Genomic DNA, 19710 nt, shown 5'->3' on the forward strand with positions numbered 1-19710 from the left:
GTCGCAACAACAGTTCGTTTTTCTAAAATGTAACTAAAAAATAAGCATGTGATTTTTTTTTCAAATTGTGTTTGCCTCTCACTAATGGAGCACAAATAAAATACCTGGGACAGTAATATAAAAACATTGACAGAAGAAGTGGGAACTACAAGTTCACAGTGAATGTGTCAGTCAGGACAGAAATTTGTGGTGCACTACATTGGGTGCTGCAGTAAATTTGTGTTTCACAGATCTGTAATTATCGACATAAATAAAATTATAGTATGTAGATATAGTATGTAGTAATATATTGTATTTCAATGTGTCTAACATTTATAGCTGAATGTTTGCTGAGCCCAGCTCAAGTGCTTCCGCTCAGTTTCCGGCGTGAACACGGACAACCTTGGATTTGCGTGGACTGAAAGCAGATAGAGAGCCGTATGTAATTCACAGCAGTGCTGTATCTAATTTTCTCGAGAGCATGGATTTTAGGCTGTTAAACTTGACAACCCTCTGATATTCCCAGAAGCAGGCGTAAACAGCCACAAAGCGAACAGAGTCAGTTAAGGTAAGGTTATTCTCTTCTTCTTAGGTTTAATTTAAGTTTACTTTGACCATGTGTGTTTTCACACTTCCAAAAAGTCTATTTTTATGCTTTCTTATTTTATTTTTCAACGTGTTAAAAAAAAAAACACCTAACTTCTGGAAATATTAGTAAATTTGTCCTTTTTTCCCCCCAAAGTAAAGGATTATATTTTTTTATTAAGTCGAAAAAACATGAATACATGCAAGTACTTAAACAAACAAGTAAATGTTTCAAAAGTCTATTTAGTCACAAGTTGAAACCTTTAAACATTAGATTTATATTCTGATTTACGAACAGTCAAATCATACACCTAGAAAAAGGATCAGTAATAGGCAAAACATGTTTAACTCAACTCAAATTGAATGATTCAATCTCCTGTCTGATTTATCCCAGCAGGCAATCATCCAGATCAAAAATGTCCCTACTAAAGATTGCACGTCTCCCTCCGCTGAAGCTGCTGAACTCCATCCATGACCCACACCTGCTCCTTCACTCCAACGCTCCTCTAACTGTGCTCAGAAGAGCTTTGAGCCACAATAAGTACCGCAGGCCTGGCCAGCCCATAGAGGACAAGTTTCCGTGGGAAAATATCACCTTTAACTTCTCAAAGGGTTTGGAGAGGATAAAGAAGAACTTCAAACTGTTGAAACAAGAGTTTTCTGACCGCTGGGTTGGTCCCGAGGGCAAATCGATCATCAATCACATGCTGGAGCAGAACAGGGTTATATGGGAGTTCAGAGGTCCTGAGAGCCTGCAGGAGTGGACTGTGTCGTCTGACGAAATGATCGGAGGCCAAAGCAAAGTTTACCTGAAGCTTGGAAAGAACGATACCTGTTTTCTGTACGGGACTCTCTGTTCAGCTCCTCCGAGAGACGGAGAAACACGCTACAGTGGATACTGCGCCATGCGCTCCAAACAACCACTGGTAAGTTCTCATTGTAGGAAGAAGGCCGTCTCTTCCTCAGTTAGATCAGCGGTTCCCTAAGTTGGGGTTGGGACCCCCGCTATGGGTCATGAAACGTCAAGTGAGGCACCCCAAATGATCTCCACAAATCAAATTAAATGTGAAAAGCTTGCTAATGGAACTATTTCACCATAACAATTACAAAATATAAATGCAATAATCATAAATCAATAAAAATAGCATAGTTCTTTAGGCTGCTTGTATTGTCATTATGCACTTGTTTAGTAGGGTCATTAGCAAAGTTTACATTCTTAAACAAGTAATATTTGGGATCAGAATCTAAAATTTTGGAAGCACTGAGTTAGATGACCATCACTTTCACACTTAAAAGTTTTGTCTAAATGTTTTTTTTCTTTTTCTAGGCTTCATTTGATAGAAAAAAGCACTATGACTGGTCCAGTTTCAACACCCTGCATTTGCGGGTTCGTGGCGATGGCCGCCCGTGGATGATTAGTATTGCTACAGAAGCGTACTTCTCTCATCAGAAGGACGACCTATACAGCTATTTCCTGTACACGAGAGGAGGACCCTACTGGCAGGATGTAAAGGTGAGAAAACACCAGTGAAACTCCTCTGAAAGGATGAACTAAGTGTAGCTTTAAATGTTCTCTAAAACTGAAGAAACATAGGGTTTGGTTTTTTTTTAGCACCGTATAAGAACTTTCTTGGTGCACTTATAATTTAAGGAGTAGCAGCATAACTGACTCGGGTCTGATTTGCAGATACCTTTCTCTAAGTTCTTCCTGACTAATCGAGGGAGGATACAAGATGACCAGCATCCTCTCTGGCTGGACAAGGTACTTATTGCTAGCCCCCCAAAACCTTATATAAAATCTGCATAAATGATCAGAATTTAAATAGATATGTCACTTTATGTGCATTTAGCTCATGATTAGTTTTTTGTTGTTTTTACAGGTTAATACCATTGGGTTTACCTTGGGAGACAAAGTAGATGGTCCGTTCCAGCTTGAGATAGACTTCATTGGTGTTTGCAAGGATTTTGCACACACGGAGGACTTCGCTTATGAAACGTGCAAAAGGAACCCAGAAGTTTAAGGACTGACACAGTGCGGCACTTGAACTGTTGTTCACCAGCCAAATAAAGACGCATTAGCATTTGGAGTTTCTTTGCATTTATGTTTTTGTGCATAATCTTCAAAAAAATGACTGGGAGATAAGGTTTGGACATGTGCAGAGGAGGGACAGTGGATATACTGGTAGGATGTTAGAGATGCAGCCGTCAGGACAAAGACAGGGGAAGGCAAACGGGGATTTTATATGGATACAGTTAGGGGGACATGGAGGTAGATGGAGGGGGATGACTCGCTGTAGCAACCCCTGAAAAAGGAACAGGGTTCTGTAAAACCTTCCAAACTTCTAAAACTAAGATTTTAAAACGGCAAATTTTGGGTTTTCTGAAGACGACTATTGCTGTTGACATCTGTGATCTTTCACCACTCGACATCAGAGACAACTTCCAGTTTTTCACAAAATAAATCAGTTTTTTTAATCCTATCAATCATTAAAAAAAAGACTTCCCATATGGAAATATTTTAGAATTTTATTATAAAAAAAAAAACAACCAATGAAACTACATTTGGGGAAACTTTGTTAAAACATTACAATATCAATTTTTTGATTACTTTTGTACCAAAAGTTTCTACTAAAAAAAGAACCCTGTTACTGATAAAATATAAAATGCAACAAAACGGTACAAAAAAATTCAATGAAGAAGGAAAAACTTTTAAACACAAGTTCAGCAGAGCAGGTTGGATAGGAATTCTACTTTCCTACAGCTGGCTTAAGAAACCGCAAACGTTAAAATATTTACACAGGAACAAGCAGCGGAACAAATGTCTGCTGAAAAGCACATCTCTAATTCATCACGAGGCCTCTTCTCGCCCCGAGGATGCTTTCTTTCTTCTGCTTTCGGTTGTCCATTTGTTTCATCCTTCGATCCTCCCTAAAAAAGACACAGAACATCCTTAGGAGATGATCACAGAGCTAATTGTCCAGGATTCACTCCAGACTCACCTTGACTGGACTTTGTGCTGTTTGTAAATTTCCTGGTGTGGATTGGAGACCAGAGATTTGTTCGCGGATGCGTTTTCTTTGACATCTCCAAAAGGCTTCAGTTTACCTGTGAAAGGAATAAGTTATATTATCAATGTGCTGTCTTACTTTAGACCAGGGGTGTCAAACTCCAGGCCTCGAGGGCCACTGTCCTGGGAGTTTTAGGTTTTTCTGCTCCAACACACCTGATTCAAACGGTTTAATTACCTCCTCACCAAATCATCAGGTTCTCCAGGAGCACGGCAACAAGTCATCCATTTAAACCAGGTGTTTTAAAGCAAGAACACATCTAAAACATGCAGGAGTGCGACCCCCGAGGGATGGAGTTTGACACCCCTGCATTAGACAGTGTTGTGTTAGTACTAAAGATTAATGAAGTTACATGGATGAAAATATACTTATTAAAAAAAAAGACAGCATGGCAGTGCTGTTAAGGCTGTCTCCTTACAATAACTTCATTAATCTGAATTGTTTTTGTAAAATTATTGCTTTTATTGACATGAAACATTCAATTCAATTCCCGATTGTAAGGCAAAAAATAAAAAGTTGGGGTGACTGCTTTTGCCACCCACTGTGACAGTGATACCTTTATGAGGCTTGTAGGTGAGTGGACGTGACAAACTGGCCTTCAGGTCAAAGGTCGTCTTTTTTTGAGTTCCAGGGGTGCTCGTGTTCCCGGTGAAAACGAACGGTCCTTTAAAAGAGGGGAAAACGAGACATATGTCTATCCAGCACGTGCATCGATTTGAAACCCTCCCCCGAAGTGAGGACTACAGGTACCTGGAGTTTTTTGGGCAGAGAAGGTTGAAGTCCTCAAACTGTTGCGCTTCCCCACTTCTGTGGTCTGCTTCGGAGGGGTACTGGTAACGGACAGGGACATGCGTGCAGGAGTCTTTAACAAAGACCCCTTAAACTCATTGTCACATGTAGCTTCTGAGAATCTAAACAGATTGGGATACAAAAAATGCTTAGTTATAAATGGAAGGCCTAGCATTCCTTGAAGGAATACATTGTGCCTGCCAAATTACAATCATTTAATATTGAGAAATGATGGGAGTTGTAGCTATTTTAGTCAAACATAAAAAATTATGTGATGTGCAATCCAATGCAATAATGATTGCCATCTTGATATGAGTTGACTCCACGAATTAAGCAGTTGTTGTAGATGTACATCCAATAGTTACTTTATCTGGTATTTATTCTTATAAAATAGTAGAAAAGTCACACACCGAACATTGATTCTGCGAGTGAAAAGGACAGACGGCCTGAATGAAACGTCTTCCTTCCCAGCGGTTTTATTTTGAAAAGCCTGTCTGTCCTTTTCTTCAGCTGCTCTCTTTTTCACCGAAGCAGGGCTGAACATGGAGGCACGAGTTGGATTCACCTTCTGCAGGAAACAAACGTAAGTGTCAACGAACCCCTGAAAATGTCCGAATAAATTTGCACTTGTGTTCATTTAGCAGCAGTGATGCTTACCGGTCCAGCTTTGCCTTCAGGCTTCTGTTTGTCAGAGGGTTCCTACAAATAAGGTGAAAACAATTTGAAAAGTTCACTTAAAAACGTGGTTTAAATTTCCATATGAAACCCAACAAAGAGTGATGTGACAGGCATCTTGAATTCAGTTGACTCCCAAAGTTAATCAGTTGTGGATTAACTTTCAGTGACAGTGGTTACATAAATCTCCAGCTCCCACTGGAGCGGTTCACAGCTGGGATGAGGATCAGCACCTTCAAATCTGAGGTCATGGTCCTGGGGTGGAAAAGGATGGACTGCTCTCTCCGGGTTGGGAGTGAGGTGCTGCCTCAAGTTGAGGACTTTAAGTATCTCAGGGTATTGTTCAGTATCTCAGGGTATTGTTCATGAGGAAAGAATGGAGCCATTTCCACAGTATTGCAGTCTCTGTACCGGCCCATTGTGGTGAAAAGGGAGCTGAACTGCAAGGCAAAGCTCTCCGTTTACCAGTCCGTCTACATTCCTACCTTCACCTACGTTCTCACCCCACTTCGAGATGGGGTGAGAATTTGGATTTTCTGGGAGGGACACAAAGTAGAGCCGCTGCTCCTCCACATCGGGAGGTGCCAGTTACTGTGGTTTGGGAATTTTGTAAGGATGTCCCCCTGGATGCCTACATAGGGAGGTATTCCGGGCATGTCCAACTGGGAGGAGACCCCGGGGAAGACCCAGGACAAGCTGGAGACTGTCTATGACTATGTCCCTCAGCTGGCCTGGGAACACCTTGGAATCCTCCCGGAAGAGCTGGAAGAGGCGGCTGTGGAGAGAGATGTCTGCGCTTCCCTGCTCAAGCAGCAGATAATGGGTGGATGGACGGACAGTCATTACTTTCTGCAAGTTGCATTAAAATCTTCACGGGTTCATGAAATATTTCACTACAGACAAACACAGAAACACAGATTTCGCCTTCAGCCGATAAATACCTTCAAATCGTTGACTGAATTTTTGTAGACCTCCATCTTTTTCGTCTTCCGCTGAACGTAAGTATCAATGGACTCCATTTTGTTAAAACGAGCCTCGTGGATTTTTTTAAAGTCTGGTATGGAGATAAAATGGACAAAAATTAAACAGATAAATTAGGTTTGCTACGATTTGTTCAAGAGAAAACTGGATGGAAGGAGGGAAAACAAAGAAAATAACTTACTCGGAGTGACAGTCTTGCTCTTCTGCTGGAGCCCCTGGTAGCGAGGGATTCTGCCACCTTTCACCACTTTTGGATACTTTCCTGGACATGAATGTTTAAATGTCAAAGTCAACAAACCCTTATGACAACATTAGCTCTTTTTCTGTGGGTCGAAACAGCTGTTCAACGCAAAAACAAATCTACAATAACAAGGTTCCTACATACTTTCCAGACTTTTTCAGGACTCCGACTTTAAGGTTGCACAATATATTGGAAATTTATCGTCAGTGAACGCAGCATCAATATGACAAAGAACTGCAATATATCATAGACCAATATATTTTAAGTACCACGCATTCATGTTCTGTGTGCTAAAACTATATTTAGTCAATCCAGCGGAGCCTCACTGGCCTTGATGCCCACACCTGGTTTAGATGATGATGACAGAAGAATAAATTTAGGATTTATCACAACTGATATCATCATCGAACATTAGACAATATTATCACACATCACAGGTGTTTCTACTATTGTGCAGCTCGACATTTAAGTCAATTTCTTAGTTATCTTTAGATGTCAAAAGATGCCCTGTGTTTGCACAAAGGCACTATTTAACTATCTACATGTATATGTAAAAAAGTTTCCTTCCTTTTCAATTTAGGAACTTGTTTTATTTTTTTCAGTGGCTTTAAAATGCATCTTGGGAAGATAAAAATCTACCTACCACTGCATGACATGCATGATTCTGTTTGATTTTAAAGAAATATTACATGTAAAATGTATTTTCTTTGTGCCCTGATAAAAATATTTATCATCAGATTTTTACAGATTTCCATCACCCTAAAATGAAAACTGACTATTGTTTTTGTTTTTTTTAAATTGCATTAGACATGGGATTGCAACTGTTTGCCAGCTAAATAGTTAGTCTTATTTTCCTTGATGACCTTACAAATAGTATAGATGAGGTATTTGACAACAAGAATTATCTCTGTTCCTGTTACAGTTTCTAAAAGTTGACGAACCCTGGTGGTATATGGACCAAAAGTGTTCATATTTGATATATAGAAGATAAAATAAATAACCAGCTATTTGGAAAATTTCTTAGTTTTATTTCCAATTACACTAATAGAATCTGGAATCACTGATGTTTTTCTTTCTCCACATGTACTCAGACCTGGAAAATACTAAACTCAAATCCCATACTCCTTAAGGCTCTGTAGGAACCCTGAAGACCCATCGGGATTATCTTTGGCCTCAAACCTTTTTCCTGACTCGTTTCATGGCATGCAGGTGCTTCATCCTTAGAGTCAGAGAGCTGCTGGTCGCTTCCACTTTGATGGGACTCAGATGCAGTTTTTCCAGAATCCTTGTCGGAGGACAACTTTCTTTTCTTCTTACCCTGTGCACTGCAGGGCGTGCTCTGTGCATCCACCTTCCCATCACCCTTAAAAAAACAAAAACAAACTATCCATATGAATTTTAAAACTTTACAAAGAAATAAAAGCTTTCCACTCCTTAAAGGAATGCATTTTGCCAGACTATTAAACTAAAATCTTCTGGTGTTGAAAAATGACAGCGTTTTAGTCGTTTTGCCAGTGATGGACTTGCCCTGCGACCCTGAACAGAACAAGGGAGTTAAAAAAATGGATAGATGGTTATAGTTGTTTTGGTCAAATCTTAAAAAAGGTCAGTTGTCTGTGGTGATCATGTTGAATTAGGTTGGCTCCAAAATTTAAATCTGTCGTAAATTATTGCCCTGCCTTTGGCGGTGAGCTGTAAAAAGCCAATCTATGCCCAAAGGTGTTGTTTCAGAAAGAAAATAAATTTGCTGGTATGTATAAAAATATTAACAGTAAATATGTCAATGAAATAAAGTTGTCTTTTTAAATACTTTTGAAGAAGGGGTAGGCAACCCTGGTCCTCGAGTGCCACTGTCCTGCATATTTTACTTGTTTCTCTGCTCCAACTCACCTGATTTGAATCAATGGGTGATTAACAGGCTTCTGCAGAACATGAAGAGGTGATTTAACCACTGAATCAAGTGTGTTGGAGCAGCGAAACAAGGAAAACATGCAGGATAGTGGCCCTCGAGGACCAGGATTGGACACCCCTGTTTTCGAGTCACCTTGGCATCACAGTCTGATGCAGGATCAGCGAGTCTTCTTTTGGAGGCGTTTCCTCTCCCCCGACGTGTGTTCACAAAGACGTTGAAGTCAGAAGCCTCTTCTTTACAAACTGCATCCTCACCATCCTGAACACTGTCCTCAGACCTGTGAGCTTTATCTTCTTCTTGAACATTAACATTACCTTTCCCCTGAAACAGCATGCATACACATTAGGTACACATAATGAGCCACTGCTGTCAGAATAATACTGCAATAATGAGTTTGTTACCTGCACCGCCTTCAGCTTGTTCTCCTGTTCATAATGATGTTTGATGGTTTTCAGGAGTTTATCAGCCTAGGGATTAAGGAAAATTTTCTTTTTAAAATTCATTCCATGCAGAAATACTCTAAAATAGTTATATATATATGAATCTTTTTTGATTAAAATCAGCCCATATTCCTAATTTTAACATCAGTAGGCTGATCAATTTCAATATTTAAAAACAAATTAATTCATGCTGCTAAAAATGGGGATGGACAAGTGCCAAAGAAATGCATGTATTTAAGCATAAAATATATTTAAGCAAATATTTTATTTAAAATAAGTTTTGATTTCTTTTATGTGAAGAAATACTTATTCATCTTTAACAATTTCATGGTTTCAGTTTAAAAACAAACCTTTTTTTTCCTAATAAAGGGTACTTTAAATGGATTATTTATTGTTTCTTATTCACAACCACTTATGGCACAGCACTGTGCTTTTTTCCCCTAACCAGATACTGATTAGGGGGAAACATTTCACAGAGAAAGACTGACCTGGTGGCTCATGGTGTTTGTTGACGTTAGCAGTTAGCCGCCGTTAGCTCTAGCTTCAGTCAGACTGATGCTACCATAGTATTGATGTCTATGGATGCTACAATATGTGCTTTTAAAACAGCCTCCTTACCTTCCCGTTTGCTTTCAGCCCGAGCTCCTTCGCGAGGCTTCGCAGATCGGCGTATTTAATGGAGTCCAAATCCATGCTGATGTGGTAAATAATTCCGCTTTATAAAGACAGCGGCAGCTTCAGATTTTCCCCTGTGTGTCGGCGCCCGACGGTTAAAACTCCCTCCGATTCAAAACACAGCAGCGGGAGCCGTTTGATTGGCTCTTGGTTTTGACCGGATATGCCTCCCAGCCAATCAGAGTGGTTTCCACACCATTTGCAGCCCGGGTGACAAGACGGCTAACAGGGGCGGAGTTTGTGTATGTTTTAAGATAGCTCGCCTCCTACAAAGGGTAGGCTCCTCTCGTGCCCGCTTGTCGTCATTTGAACCCTGGTCAACGCCCGGCTGACTCAAAAGGAATGAACTCAGTAAAAACGGTCAAACCTTTTACTTTTTTTGTAGAAATTGTAAATTTAACTTTGAAGGAAATGTATACGCAGCCTTTCTTTTCTTTTTTTTTTTTGCAACCCTATTTTTCTCTTGTAGTATTCTTCTATGACACACCGGAAGATGGCGGTGTTGACTACAGTTAGCGCGCGCCGCCGAGCTAACAGCAGAGGAAGAACTGGCGTCCTCTTCAATTTAAGGAGCGCGGTTCATAAGCTGGCTTTGGTTGGTGAAGCTGAGTAAAATGGAGTTTGAGGAGAGCCTCATAATTAGGCGCGTTGACGATATAAAGCTGACAACAGCTGCAAAACGAATGGAAATGATGACTGTCCACTGTCAGCTGTGCAACACGGTCCTGACTGACTCCTTCGGTGTTTGTGGGGAAATGGAGTCTTTGGACTCTCTCATGTGTATAAGTAGGTCTGACCACCTTCTTCCTTATCGGTAGCTCACAATTTAAAACTAATTTACCCGTGAAGAACTCAGGTTTGACTAGTGAATGTTTGTGTCGTGAACACACATTTTAGGAGTAAATTACAACATTTCTTCTATATAATGTTGTCAATATGTCATAATATAGATATTTCTAATGCTTTCAGGATTCGCTTCTGGGCACATGATGCATTATAGAGTATCACATGAGCTAAAAATAGTGGTTAGAAAAACACTCAGTTTCTGTTTTATTTCTTTCTGCCATGTTCTTCAATTTGTCTTGCACCTTTTCCTCCTGTGAAATAACAGCTTTCTCCCAGAACAGTTAGTTTTTGGCCTTTGTCTCCTCAGAAGTAACCAATGATGTGGTTGTTGGAGGTGTACAGGAGTCGGGACATAAAGGAGAAATGGCCAACTGGTGAGTTTGGTTCCTTATTCTCTAAATCAGTGCTGTTTCAGTGATGTTCCCCTGCTCTTCAGCAGGTCTTCCAGTTCTGCAGAAGCCCGTCAGTCACTGTCATACATGTCACGCGTGTCAAAGCAGAGAACCGACTAAAACATGCAGGATAGTGGCCCCTCCAGGACCAGGATTGGACACCCCTGCTCTAAATACACCTGGGGCCGTTAGTCCAGGATAAGAGGTCTCTTCTGGGCTTGACCAAGCAGGCTTAATTAATTTAATGTACGCCAAGCCAGATTTTGCTGAACCCAGCAGCAAAATCAAGCCGGATTCAAGTAATCCCACTAACTACCGACCACATGACAGATTATTTGGTGCTGATTTGGAAGAATGACCTTCTTTTTATTTTTTCTTTTTCTACTTATTTGAAATTAACAGATTATATTGAATGTTTATGAGCAAACATGAAAACACTGCTGCCTTCAGAGGAGGTGCTTCAGGGAGGTTTGAGTCACCACAACGGTACGAGGAGCGGATTGATGGGGACGCTCGTCTTTTTTACAGAAATATTTATATATTTGGGGAAGTGTAGCTCACACTGTTTAGTTTTTTGTGTAATATAAATGCAAAGTTGTTTAATATTATGTGTTTATTATTATCTGTTCCACCATTACAGTTTAAAAAAAAAAGTTAAATGCGTTTTTTTATTAAATAAATTTATTTACCGAACAAGATCTATTAAGATCTGTTTTCTTATTACCAGATTTTTCTTGGATGGCAATACTATTTGTCAAATTCCCACATTTATCCCCGTAACATTCTCCGGTTGTGTCCGTTCATCGCACTTTGCAGAATAGAATTTGCTGAGTAAAATATCTCCACAGTCATCACAAAATAAAGACGCTCCATTCCACTCCATTTATTTAACTTTTTTATTATTATTTTATTTTATTCTGCGTCCACTTTCTTGATTCTGCAGAATCCAGAATTTCCTTCTTTGTTTTTAAGTCTTAAGGAGATGCCGTCTACATAACACTGAGTAATCCCAACAATATGGTGTCCATTAGTTTTTAGTAGTTATTACGTTTATAAAATAACATCTGGGTGAAGGCAGGAAGCTCATAAAACGAAGTATGATTGACAAAATAATCTGTTAAAATCAAACCCGTTGTCACCAAACAGCTTTTTTATTTGTATTTTATTTAAGCAATTTCTAAAATGAAAACTATTCATTATAAAATCAGTTCATTATTCTGTGAATCTAATTTTACAGACACATCTTCCTGAAAATGAAAGGTCAATGTTTTGACTAATAAGCTTATTAGAGGAGTGTGGTTGATTTTATTTTCTTTGTTTATTTGAAAAAATGAATTTCTTAATAAAACCAGTCGACAGGACATGAAGCTCTGGGGCTAAAGAGCTGAGCTGAGCTGTGACATCATCACTGTGCGCCTCTGTTCAGCTGTTCTGTGCACTCAGCGTACTTGGTGTGCAGAAACGATCCAACTCTGCTTTTTGAGGCTGAGGTTGTTGTGGTGAGTGAATCCAGGTATCAGATCTTCATTGATGATGGCATTTTTATGGCCCATGTGCTTCGCTCCTAACTCAAAGTTAAGATGCTTGGATTTGGACCTCGGTGTAATCAGCTTTTTTGGAATTGAACTCAGAGTTGCTCTGGTCAGAGTAAAATAACTCTGTGTTTCTGGATAAGCTCAGTTTGTTGAATGTCCTTTCTGGAATCCCCCTGCCCTGGATGTCTTCTCTCCTAAACGTCTGTGTTTTTCTCATATGTTGTCTCTGCTCTGACTTTCAGCATCTTCAGTCCTCTAAAATGTCGCTCCTGCCACAGCGTTGTGGGGAAAGTTGTTCACTCTACGCCGTCACGCTGGGCTTCAGTTCGCTCCGTCTTTCTCCTCTACAAAGCAAGCATCAGCTGGTAAGCTGAGCTCACACACACGTCGACACTTTGTTTGCTGTTGTCCACAGAAGCTGGAATAAACAAGCACTTCCTGACTGTCTACTACAAGCTCCGACTGTGTGTTTTCAACAAGAAATGAGAATATTAGGATCAACAGTATCAAAAGCTGCAGTCAGATTTAAGAGTATGAGAATCACAAAGCTGTTTCAGTGCTGTGGAAATATTTAAAACCAGACTGTGAGACTTTTAAACTGCAACTTCTACTCCGGATGGCATTCAATTAAATAAAAACTATTCTCTAATGTTTTTTAGACAGAGGGGAGTTTTGACAGTGGTTGAAAAATATGAATAGATTGAAAGGTAAAGTCCAGTTTGTTTGTTTTTTTTTTAATCAATGGAGTTGCATTAAAATCTTGCGGTTTGTGAGAAAGTTTGCTATAAAAGCTGATTCCATTTAATAATGGCAAAGTTTAAAAACAAATCTCAGCAGCATGTGGAAGAACCATACACAGCCTGGCAGCTCCTCCCAGTGACGCTCACTCACTGCTGTGGGACGGCATCCAATCCCCAACCAGCATGTGTCGTAAGTCGGCCAATGTGGTTGTGTTGTTTACTGTAGAACAAACATCTCACCCAAGCTGACCCCTCTCCCAAACTTTGGAGGTAGTGTCTGATAAACCTCGCTCTGCGAGGGCGAGTGTTGCCATCTTGGAGGATAGAGTTCAGCCCCAGATGGTGGAGATATGGGATTGCATTTTCCTTCTAAATGTAGCGCCATTTAATGAGAAATAAAACAGAACTGGTAACAAATGTCCTGCCTTTTTTGTGCTGTTTAGTATTAATTTAGGATTTTAGCACTTGCTTTTTCAGACTTTGAGTTTCTTTTTCTTTTTTCAGCTATATCCTTGACAGCAACTCAACGGTGGAAGCATCTGTGCTCTCATTTCGTCTGAAGCCCCTCAGAGAAAGCATCAATGAGGTAAGACCGCCAAAATAAAATGATTTGGACTGTGTTAATGTCAGTTGTTTCTAAAGAAACAGAGCTTTGGGGAAATTTCCTAATAGTTATATTGTAATGTTTTAAATGCTACTGTGACAGACGACGATCAGTGACAACAGCTTTCACATTGCCTGTTTTACTTCTGCTGTTATTGTAAAATATTTCATATCCGCAATGATTTTCAAGAAGATTTAAGTTGAAATATTGCTAGAAAAAAAACTGAAATTCTTTTTTCCAGTAAAAAAGATAATTTGTTGATCATCATTCGTTGTGATTTTCTAAAACTGGCTGTGCAAAACACAGCTAAGAAGCCGTTTTGTAGTTAACTCTGTTAAAGTTACCCATAACCCTCAGATAGAATAACATCTTAAACAAATAGATTTGGCTTCAGGAGCTCAGGGGACTTCACTTCCTCTTGAATTAGAACAATTATTTTTCTCCAACATTGTTACTTTTATCATTAAAATGTCCACCTTTTTATCATTTTCACGTTAATTTAAAGACAAAAAGAAAATCCCATCTTTTGCCTCTTGGTTTTTCTTTTGAGTGATCCTAAAACTGTCCAAGGTATCCAAACCACATTTGTGTTAATTAACGAATAAAATCTGGATGTTAGGTCAAACATTTGACCTACAGGTGGGGCCCAGGTAACATGTCAAATAAAAGCCTGGGTTAAACTGAAAAGAAGCTGCCTGCTTCAGTGTCAAATTACATCTGCAGCAGATTAAAAGTAAAATGGTACAATTTAAAAAAAAAAAAAAAAAAAAAAAAAAGTTAGGTTTTTGGTTTTGTTTTATAGAAAATCAAAGCCGTTCTGTCCTTTCCTCTGCAGGTTCGACAGCAGGTTGAAGAGCAGCGGGATCAGATGATGCGCATTCACAGCAGAGTAGCTGACAGGAGCATCACCAGTGAAGTGGACTAGTAGAAAAATCTGTTTTTATGGATGTGCGGCGTTACAGCTGGCCAACATCTCTTCTGTTATCTCTCTCCACCTTTAACAGACACAAACATCTGTCTGCCTTCACCTTGCAGCAGTGGGTGATAAGTGAATGTTAAACAGTATTAATGGTTCCCTATAAGTCTGTAATAAACAATAACAATAAAATATTGAAATAAATTTAGAATGACTATTTTAGGGAAGTGTGCATGTATATACACACTCGCCTGCCACTTTATTAGGTACACTTGTTCAACAGCTTGTTAACACAAACAGCTAATCAGCCAATCACAGGGCAGCAACTCAATGCCTTCCAGCATGTAGACTTAGTGAAGACGGCTGAAGTTCAAACCAGGCATCAGAATGAGGGGAAAAAGGGGATCTAAGTGACTAAATGTGATGTGGTTGTTGGTGACAGATGGGCTGCTCTGCTGGGGGTTTTACACAATCATCTCTAGGGTTTAAAGAGAATTGCCCCACCCCCCCACCCCCCCAAAAAAAGAAAAATATTCAGTGAGCAGCCTTCTTGTAGACCGAAAAGTGTTGTTAACGTCAGAAGAGAATGGGCAGACTGGTTTGAGACGACAGAAAGGCAGCAGTAGATTAAAACAAAGTTCTGCAGAATACCATCACTGAACACACAACACGTCCAACCTTGAAGCAGATGGGCCTCAGCAGCAGAACACCACACCTGGTGCCACTCCTGTGAGTTCACACACACTCACCTAAACTGGACAATAAGAAACTGGAAAAACGCTGCCTGCTGTGATGAGTCGGGGTTCACTGGACTCCACCAGATCTCAATCCAGTCCACCTCTGGGATGTGGTGGAACAGGAGACTCACATCGTGGACGTATTGCTGACAGATCTGCAGCAACTGTGTGATGCCAACATGTCAATGTGGACCAGAATCTCTGAGGAATGTTTCCAACGTCTTGTTGAATCTATGACGTGAAGAATTAAGGCACCTCTGAAGGAAGAGGGGTCCAACATGGTACTAGCAAGGTGGACCTAATGAATGACCAGTGAGTGTATGTAAGTAGATCCAAAAAAAGTTGATAACAAAAACAACTGGACCTCTACTCTATTTTTGTTTTCAACTTTCTTTTTTGATTTACCATGTCCTGGATGACTGAGAACCTACACCAGTGTACGTATATATAACATACACCCAAATATATATTCATTGTTCCTGGTTCTGCTCATGTTCAGGTGAGTAGCCAGAGCTGTGAGATGTTTGGTTGTCTCTAGAACCTCAGGTTTGGATAAGTCAATCTTTCTTCTTTGTGAACGTTTTCTTTTAGCCTTGGCAATAGGTGGAGGCTTTAGGTGTCTAACTATAGTTAGAAATTGAGTCAATCTGGATGTTGGGTTTCTATAGTTTCCCCCTCTCTGGGCTTGCTTTGGAAGCACCTAATGATGCGTTAAGAGTTGGAAATTAACCTATCATGGATGCTTTTTGGTCTGTGGGAGGAAACGGGGGTACCCAGAGAAAACCCACGCATGGCAGCTCTAAAAAAAAAGAGACTTCAGTTGGGATTTAAACCTACGACCTTCAAGCTGAGGCGACAGCTCTTAACCGCCACCCTGATCGGAAAGCTGCAAACCATTAACGCTTGACAGGGTCAAACATGTGAAACCTTGAACTGACAACAAAGAGCAACATCCGGTTGGCACCATGCTGCATTTTATTGCTGAATTTCTGATACAGATTTTAATTTTTTTTTTTGTTTAAATTACAAAACCAGACAAGAGGCTCACACATAATAAGCATGCCTATTTCCTCCATCTGGAGTGCATAGTTCCTACAGAGTCCACCATCTCAGTGGAAAAGGTGATCAACAAAGTCAATTTCTTTAATCAAAGCTTCTGTTACTTTTCACAGGTTGGTGTGTTTCTCAGCAGCGCGATCGTCTCATCGTCTGACAGACTAGGAGCAGAAGCTGCTCTGCTCTTCCTTCAGCTACATTGTCTGAAACACCTCATCACAGAACGTGAATACCCTAATTACACTCATTCACATTACAAGGTTGGATTATTGCATGCAATACAAGTCATTCATTATTCTGCTAGTCCATGCATATATATATATATATATTTTTAAAACCCATATAATTCATGTCGCCTGAACATCTACTTGCTTATAAACTGGGATTATAAATCACTGGAAACGGCATCACATGGTTTCTAGAACACAGACATGATGGTGACCGTGACGGTGCAAGTCACAACAGAAGAGGTGCTTTTTCACAGAAATGTTCAAGAAGTTTGTTTTCAGCCACAGAGCTACTTTGAAAACCGCAGTTTTGAAGAAAAGGGTGGGTTTCGAAATGCTACATGATGTCAAATTTAAAGCCTCTGACTTGTCCCGGTTGATTAAGGTACGTGCGTTTACCCGTGACACTGTTTTAAGGCTAAAGAAAAAAAAAAAGAAAGAAAGATGGGGAGGATTTCATCCTTTGCACGTTAACACCTGGAACTAAACTCATGCATTATGGTACGTTATTGCTTCTAAAGCTCTAATCAAATACAATTATGTGGATTAAAATCGAATGCTCTGGATCCCAAAAACTATGAGGTTAATATGTACAACGCAGCGACCCGGTGGGATATTAATCCTGGGGCTGCGACACCATGGCAACCAGCTGAGACTTGTATCGTCTGAAGATTGTGGTTGTTGCGCGTTAATTTCTTTTGCCTCTTGAGCATACGTGTAAGAAATCTGCCGTGCCAGTCATAAGCAACTTTAAAACAGTACATAAACAGCATACCCTGATTTCTGTCATAACCCAACTTAAACATGCTATAAAATAAAAGATCTTGCTATATTTTAGGGCAAAACGGTACCTATAAATTTCACGTATCTAAAGGTGCAGCATGTCAAACTAATACTCGTTTCTCTCCGTGGTTTCGAGCTCCATCTTAGCCGACGAAAACGGATTTTCTCGATGAAGCAAGCGTCACTACTGGTCATGCATGGCTACGATAATGTTGGCACCACAGTCCTGCTAAATAAGCTAACGCACATGAGTCTATACATATCTTAATGGAAGACATTGGTGATTTTGTTGCTTTCAAACAACTTGTCACTTGTTTATACAATATACAGTTTGGTCAACAACATGACAGTTAGGATCAAATATTGCACAGATCCCAGTAGAGCGTGATTTTCTGTTTTTGTACATCTTATGATTTATGGCACAGAAATAGAAGGGAGGGGAAAAAAATTAAAAAAAAAAATCAACCTGAACTATAAGGAGATGACGATGCGCATACGTATCTTTTACCAATCGGATATGAAACCCCCAAATCATTTTGCAACAGTTTCTACGGGTGCTGTGGCTCTCGGCGACCGTTACGCTACATGTTCGGATCAAACGTGCTCCTTTTTCGGTCGGGTTGGGTTTTTTTGCAGTGAGGTAGTGGAGCACAAAACGAAACAGCTGGCACCGTGTGGCATGTTATTGTAGCGTGGCGCAACAAAACGCTGAATCTAATATAAATCACAGTCCTTGATCTTTGCTACAGTATGTTGTGTCTGTACAGAAAATTTGTTCCTTATTAAAATGATTTGATCGTGTTGCATTGAGTGCAAGGGCCACTTCAGATTTTTATATATATATATATATATATATATATATATATATATATATATATATATATTTTTTTTAAACAAATTTAGCCAACGGAGAACCTCCATGGTTATTCCAGGCAACCTAATAGCAGCAGAGCTAGTGTTACATGAAAGTATGTATAACATGGACATAACCAACGTGGGAATGTTTGAGGTCAGACGCTCAAACTCTCAGCAGCTGTTTTCGTTGATAATTAGGCTACAGAACCGGGCCGGGGACAAGAAAAGGACACCGCGGAGGAGCCGGTGTCCCAGAAAACAGCAGGAAGAAGGGGAACGGGAGTACAGGGAGCCCAGAAGGAGGTCATCTTGACGGCGGCTCCCTTCGTTCACAGGTTTCAGTGGAGACGTGTTGTTGGCGGTTCTGGCAGCGGCACACCTCCAGCTTGAGCCTCAGCAATCATCTGGCTGGAAATCTCTTCCTAAAATAGAGTAATTATTAAAAATAAAGCCTCATTGTAACGATCATGTGGGGGTTTTGGTCAAACCTTGAAAACGTAAGCACAATCTCATGATATATTGTGAGATGTCACGTTCAGAGTATGTGTTGTGAATGACGCTCAGCTACTACCACATCAGATTTTAGCTCAGCTGAGTTATAGCTACTTTTTGTGTTTGCTAATATCAATTAGCTGTATTGGCCATCTTCAATTAGGCTGGCTCCAACAGGTAATGAGTTGTTGAGGTGCTATAAAAACACTTCCTGAAATTTTACTTTAACCCGTTCAGTAGGTCATGAAATATTTTGCTAACAGGGGAGTATTTTAAACAAAGTTCTTGCGCAGTCAGTCCTCAAAGTATGTGTTTTGGATCAGTCTCAGCCACTACTACGGGGTTGATTCCAAAAGGTACTGTACATCCAGTAATTACTTACTTACTCATGAGATATTTTACTAACAAACATGCACTGGTAGAAACATTATTATTCGCCTTTGGCGGCAATAAAATAGGACGAAGCACATCGTTAGATACTCTGACTTCCAGGTTTAAATAAATAGAAATACAGAATAAGTTTCGCACCACTGTTAGCAGGTTGCTAAATGAGCCTCAGTGAGATGTTCCGAGCGGCTGAAGCCCTGACCTTAGTGCGGGTCGGTCAGAAACGATGCCGAGATGTTTCCTCTGAGCTCCACGGGATGACGGGAAACAAAAGCCGGGAGGGATTCTTCCTCTGCGGCGGCACACTGACGTCCGCTGGAACCGGACCATTACCGGCTTTCATCATTTACAACACCGACCGCGTCCTCGAGGACTCTTTAAGGAGTCGAAATGACCCAAAACCCCGCGGAGCCCCTTCTCTCCCCCCAGCAGACACCGAGGAGGAGAGAAGGTCCTCTCGTCCTCCGAACACCCTCCACTCTACGCCATCTTGGCTAAGCTGTGACGAGCTAACGGGGGGAAAACGCGTCGATTGTGCCGAAAACCTGTCAATCACGATTAAGCTCCGCCCCGGAAACACGCCTTTTTCTTTTGTTCTTGATTATGGCGACAACCTGTCAATCACAGTTAAGCCCCGCCCTAAATACTTTTCTTTTGTTCCTCAGTGTTAATTAATCCATTTAATCGCAATGAATACAATATTTAATAATATACTTTAACTACAAAAACATTTTCACAACTACTATGGCATAATTATTGATATTTACATAAGATATGCATGAATGAACTACTTGA

The 19710-nt window shown here is 40.2% G+C and overlaps 3 protein-coding genes and 1 long non-coding RNA gene across 5 annotated transcripts; 2 read left to right on the forward strand and 2 right to left on the reverse strand.

The window, feature by feature from the left end:
- Positions 1-170: 170 nt before the first annotated feature.
- ndufaf1 (NADH:ubiquinone oxidoreductase complex assembly factor 1) lies at positions 171-2651 on the forward strand. 2 transcript variants are annotated; one of them, XM_017413028.3, is made up of 6 exons: positions 171-417; positions 506-547; positions 959-1490; positions 1892-2077; positions 2252-2326; positions 2445-2651. In XM_017413028.3, the coding sequence occupies exons 3-6, from the start codon at positions 981-983 to the stop codon at positions 2583-2585; spliced, it is 912 nt and encodes a 303-aa protein (XP_017268517.1). In that variant the 5' UTR covers positions 171-417; positions 506-547; positions 959-980; the 3' UTR covers positions 2586-2651. The 2 variants fall into 2 exon arrangements, with proteins under 2 accessions (XP_017268517.1, XP_017268526.1); XM_017413037.3 differs by having other exon boundaries at positions 962-1490.
- Positions 2652-3072: 421 nt separating this feature from the next.
- nusap1 (nucleolar and spindle associated protein 1) lies at positions 3073-9445 on the reverse strand. Its single transcript, XM_017411673.3, has 12 exons — positions 9289-9445; positions 8632-8697; positions 8363-8551; positions 7498-7681; positions 6259-6339; positions 6038-6150; positions 5079-5120; positions 4832-4989; positions 4383-4543; positions 4189-4296; positions 3564-3669; positions 3073-3492 (listed from the first exon to the last, which is right to left on the reverse strand). Exons 1-12 carry the CDS (start codon positions 9361-9363, stop codon positions 3405-3407), a joined length of 1371 nt encoding a protein of 456 aa, XP_017267162.1. The 5' UTR covers positions 9364-9445; the 3' UTR covers positions 3073-3404.
- A 350-nt stretch (positions 9446-9795) lies between these two features.
- On the forward strand, positions 9796-14600 carry oip5 (opa interacting protein 5). Its single transcript, XM_017413638.3, has 5 exons — positions 9796-10131; positions 10499-10565; positions 12361-12483; positions 13363-13444; positions 14298-14600. Exons 1-5 carry the CDS (start codon positions 9960-9962, stop codon positions 14385-14387), a joined length of 534 nt encoding a protein of 177 aa, XP_017269127.1. The 5' UTR covers positions 9796-9959; the 3' UTR covers positions 14388-14600.
- A 1467-nt stretch (positions 14601-16067) lies between these two features.
- On the reverse strand, positions 16068-19424 carry LOC108232343. Its single transcript, XR_001808457.3, has 2 exons — positions 19118-19424; positions 16068-18458 (listed from the first exon to the last, which is right to left on the reverse strand). It is a non-coding gene; the product is annotated as an uncharacterized LOC108232343 (long non-coding RNA).
- Between the last annotated feature and the right edge of the window lie 286 nt (positions 19425-19710).

This window comes from Kryptolebias marmoratus, linkage group LG10 (genome assembly GCF_001649575.2).
Source record: "Kryptolebias marmoratus isolate JLee-2015 linkage group LG10, ASM164957v2, whole genome shotgun sequence".
Classification (NCBI taxonomy): domain Eukaryota; kingdom Metazoa; phylum Chordata; class Actinopteri; order Cyprinodontiformes; family Rivulidae; genus Kryptolebias; species Kryptolebias marmoratus.

Bases quoted from the DNA above. Each gene is read 5' to 3' on its own strand.
- ndufaf1 (XM_017413028.3), top strand. From the start codon at position 981: ATGTCCCTACTAAAGATTGCACGTCTCCCTCCGCTGAAGCTGCTGAAC. The intron at 1,491-1,891 runs GTAAGTTCTCAT...TTCTTTTTCTAG, and splicing joins TGCGCTCCAAACAACCACTG to GCTTCATTTGATAGAAAAAA. The intron at 2,327-2,444 runs GTACTTATTGCT...TTGTTTTTACAG, and splicing joins ATCCTCTCTGGCTGGACAAG to GTTAATACCATTGGGTTTAC.
- nusap1 (XM_017411673.3), bottom strand. From the start codon at position 9,363: ATGGATTTGGACTCCATTAAATACGCCGATCTGCGAAGCCTCGCGAAG. The intron at 5,121-6,037 runs GTATTTATCGGC...CCTTATTTGTAG, and splicing joins ATTCAGTCAACGATTTGAAG to GAACCCTCTGACAAACAGAA. The intron at 3,670-4,188 runs GTATCACTGTCA...TTCCTTTCACAG, and splicing joins CACCTACAAGCCTCATAAAG to GTAAACTGAAGCCTTTTGGA.
- oip5 (XM_017413638.3), top strand. From the start codon at position 9,960: ATGGAGTTTGAGGAGAGCCTCATAATTAGGCGCGTTGACGATATAAAG. The intron at 10,566-12,360 runs GTGAGTTTGGTT...TCTGACTTTCAG, and splicing joins AAAGGAGAAATGGCCAACTG to CATCTTCAGTCCTCTAAAAT. The intron at 13,445-14,297 runs GTAAGACCGCCA...TTTCCTCTGCAG, and splicing joins TCAGAGAAAGCATCAATGAG to GTTCGACAGCAGGTTGAAGA.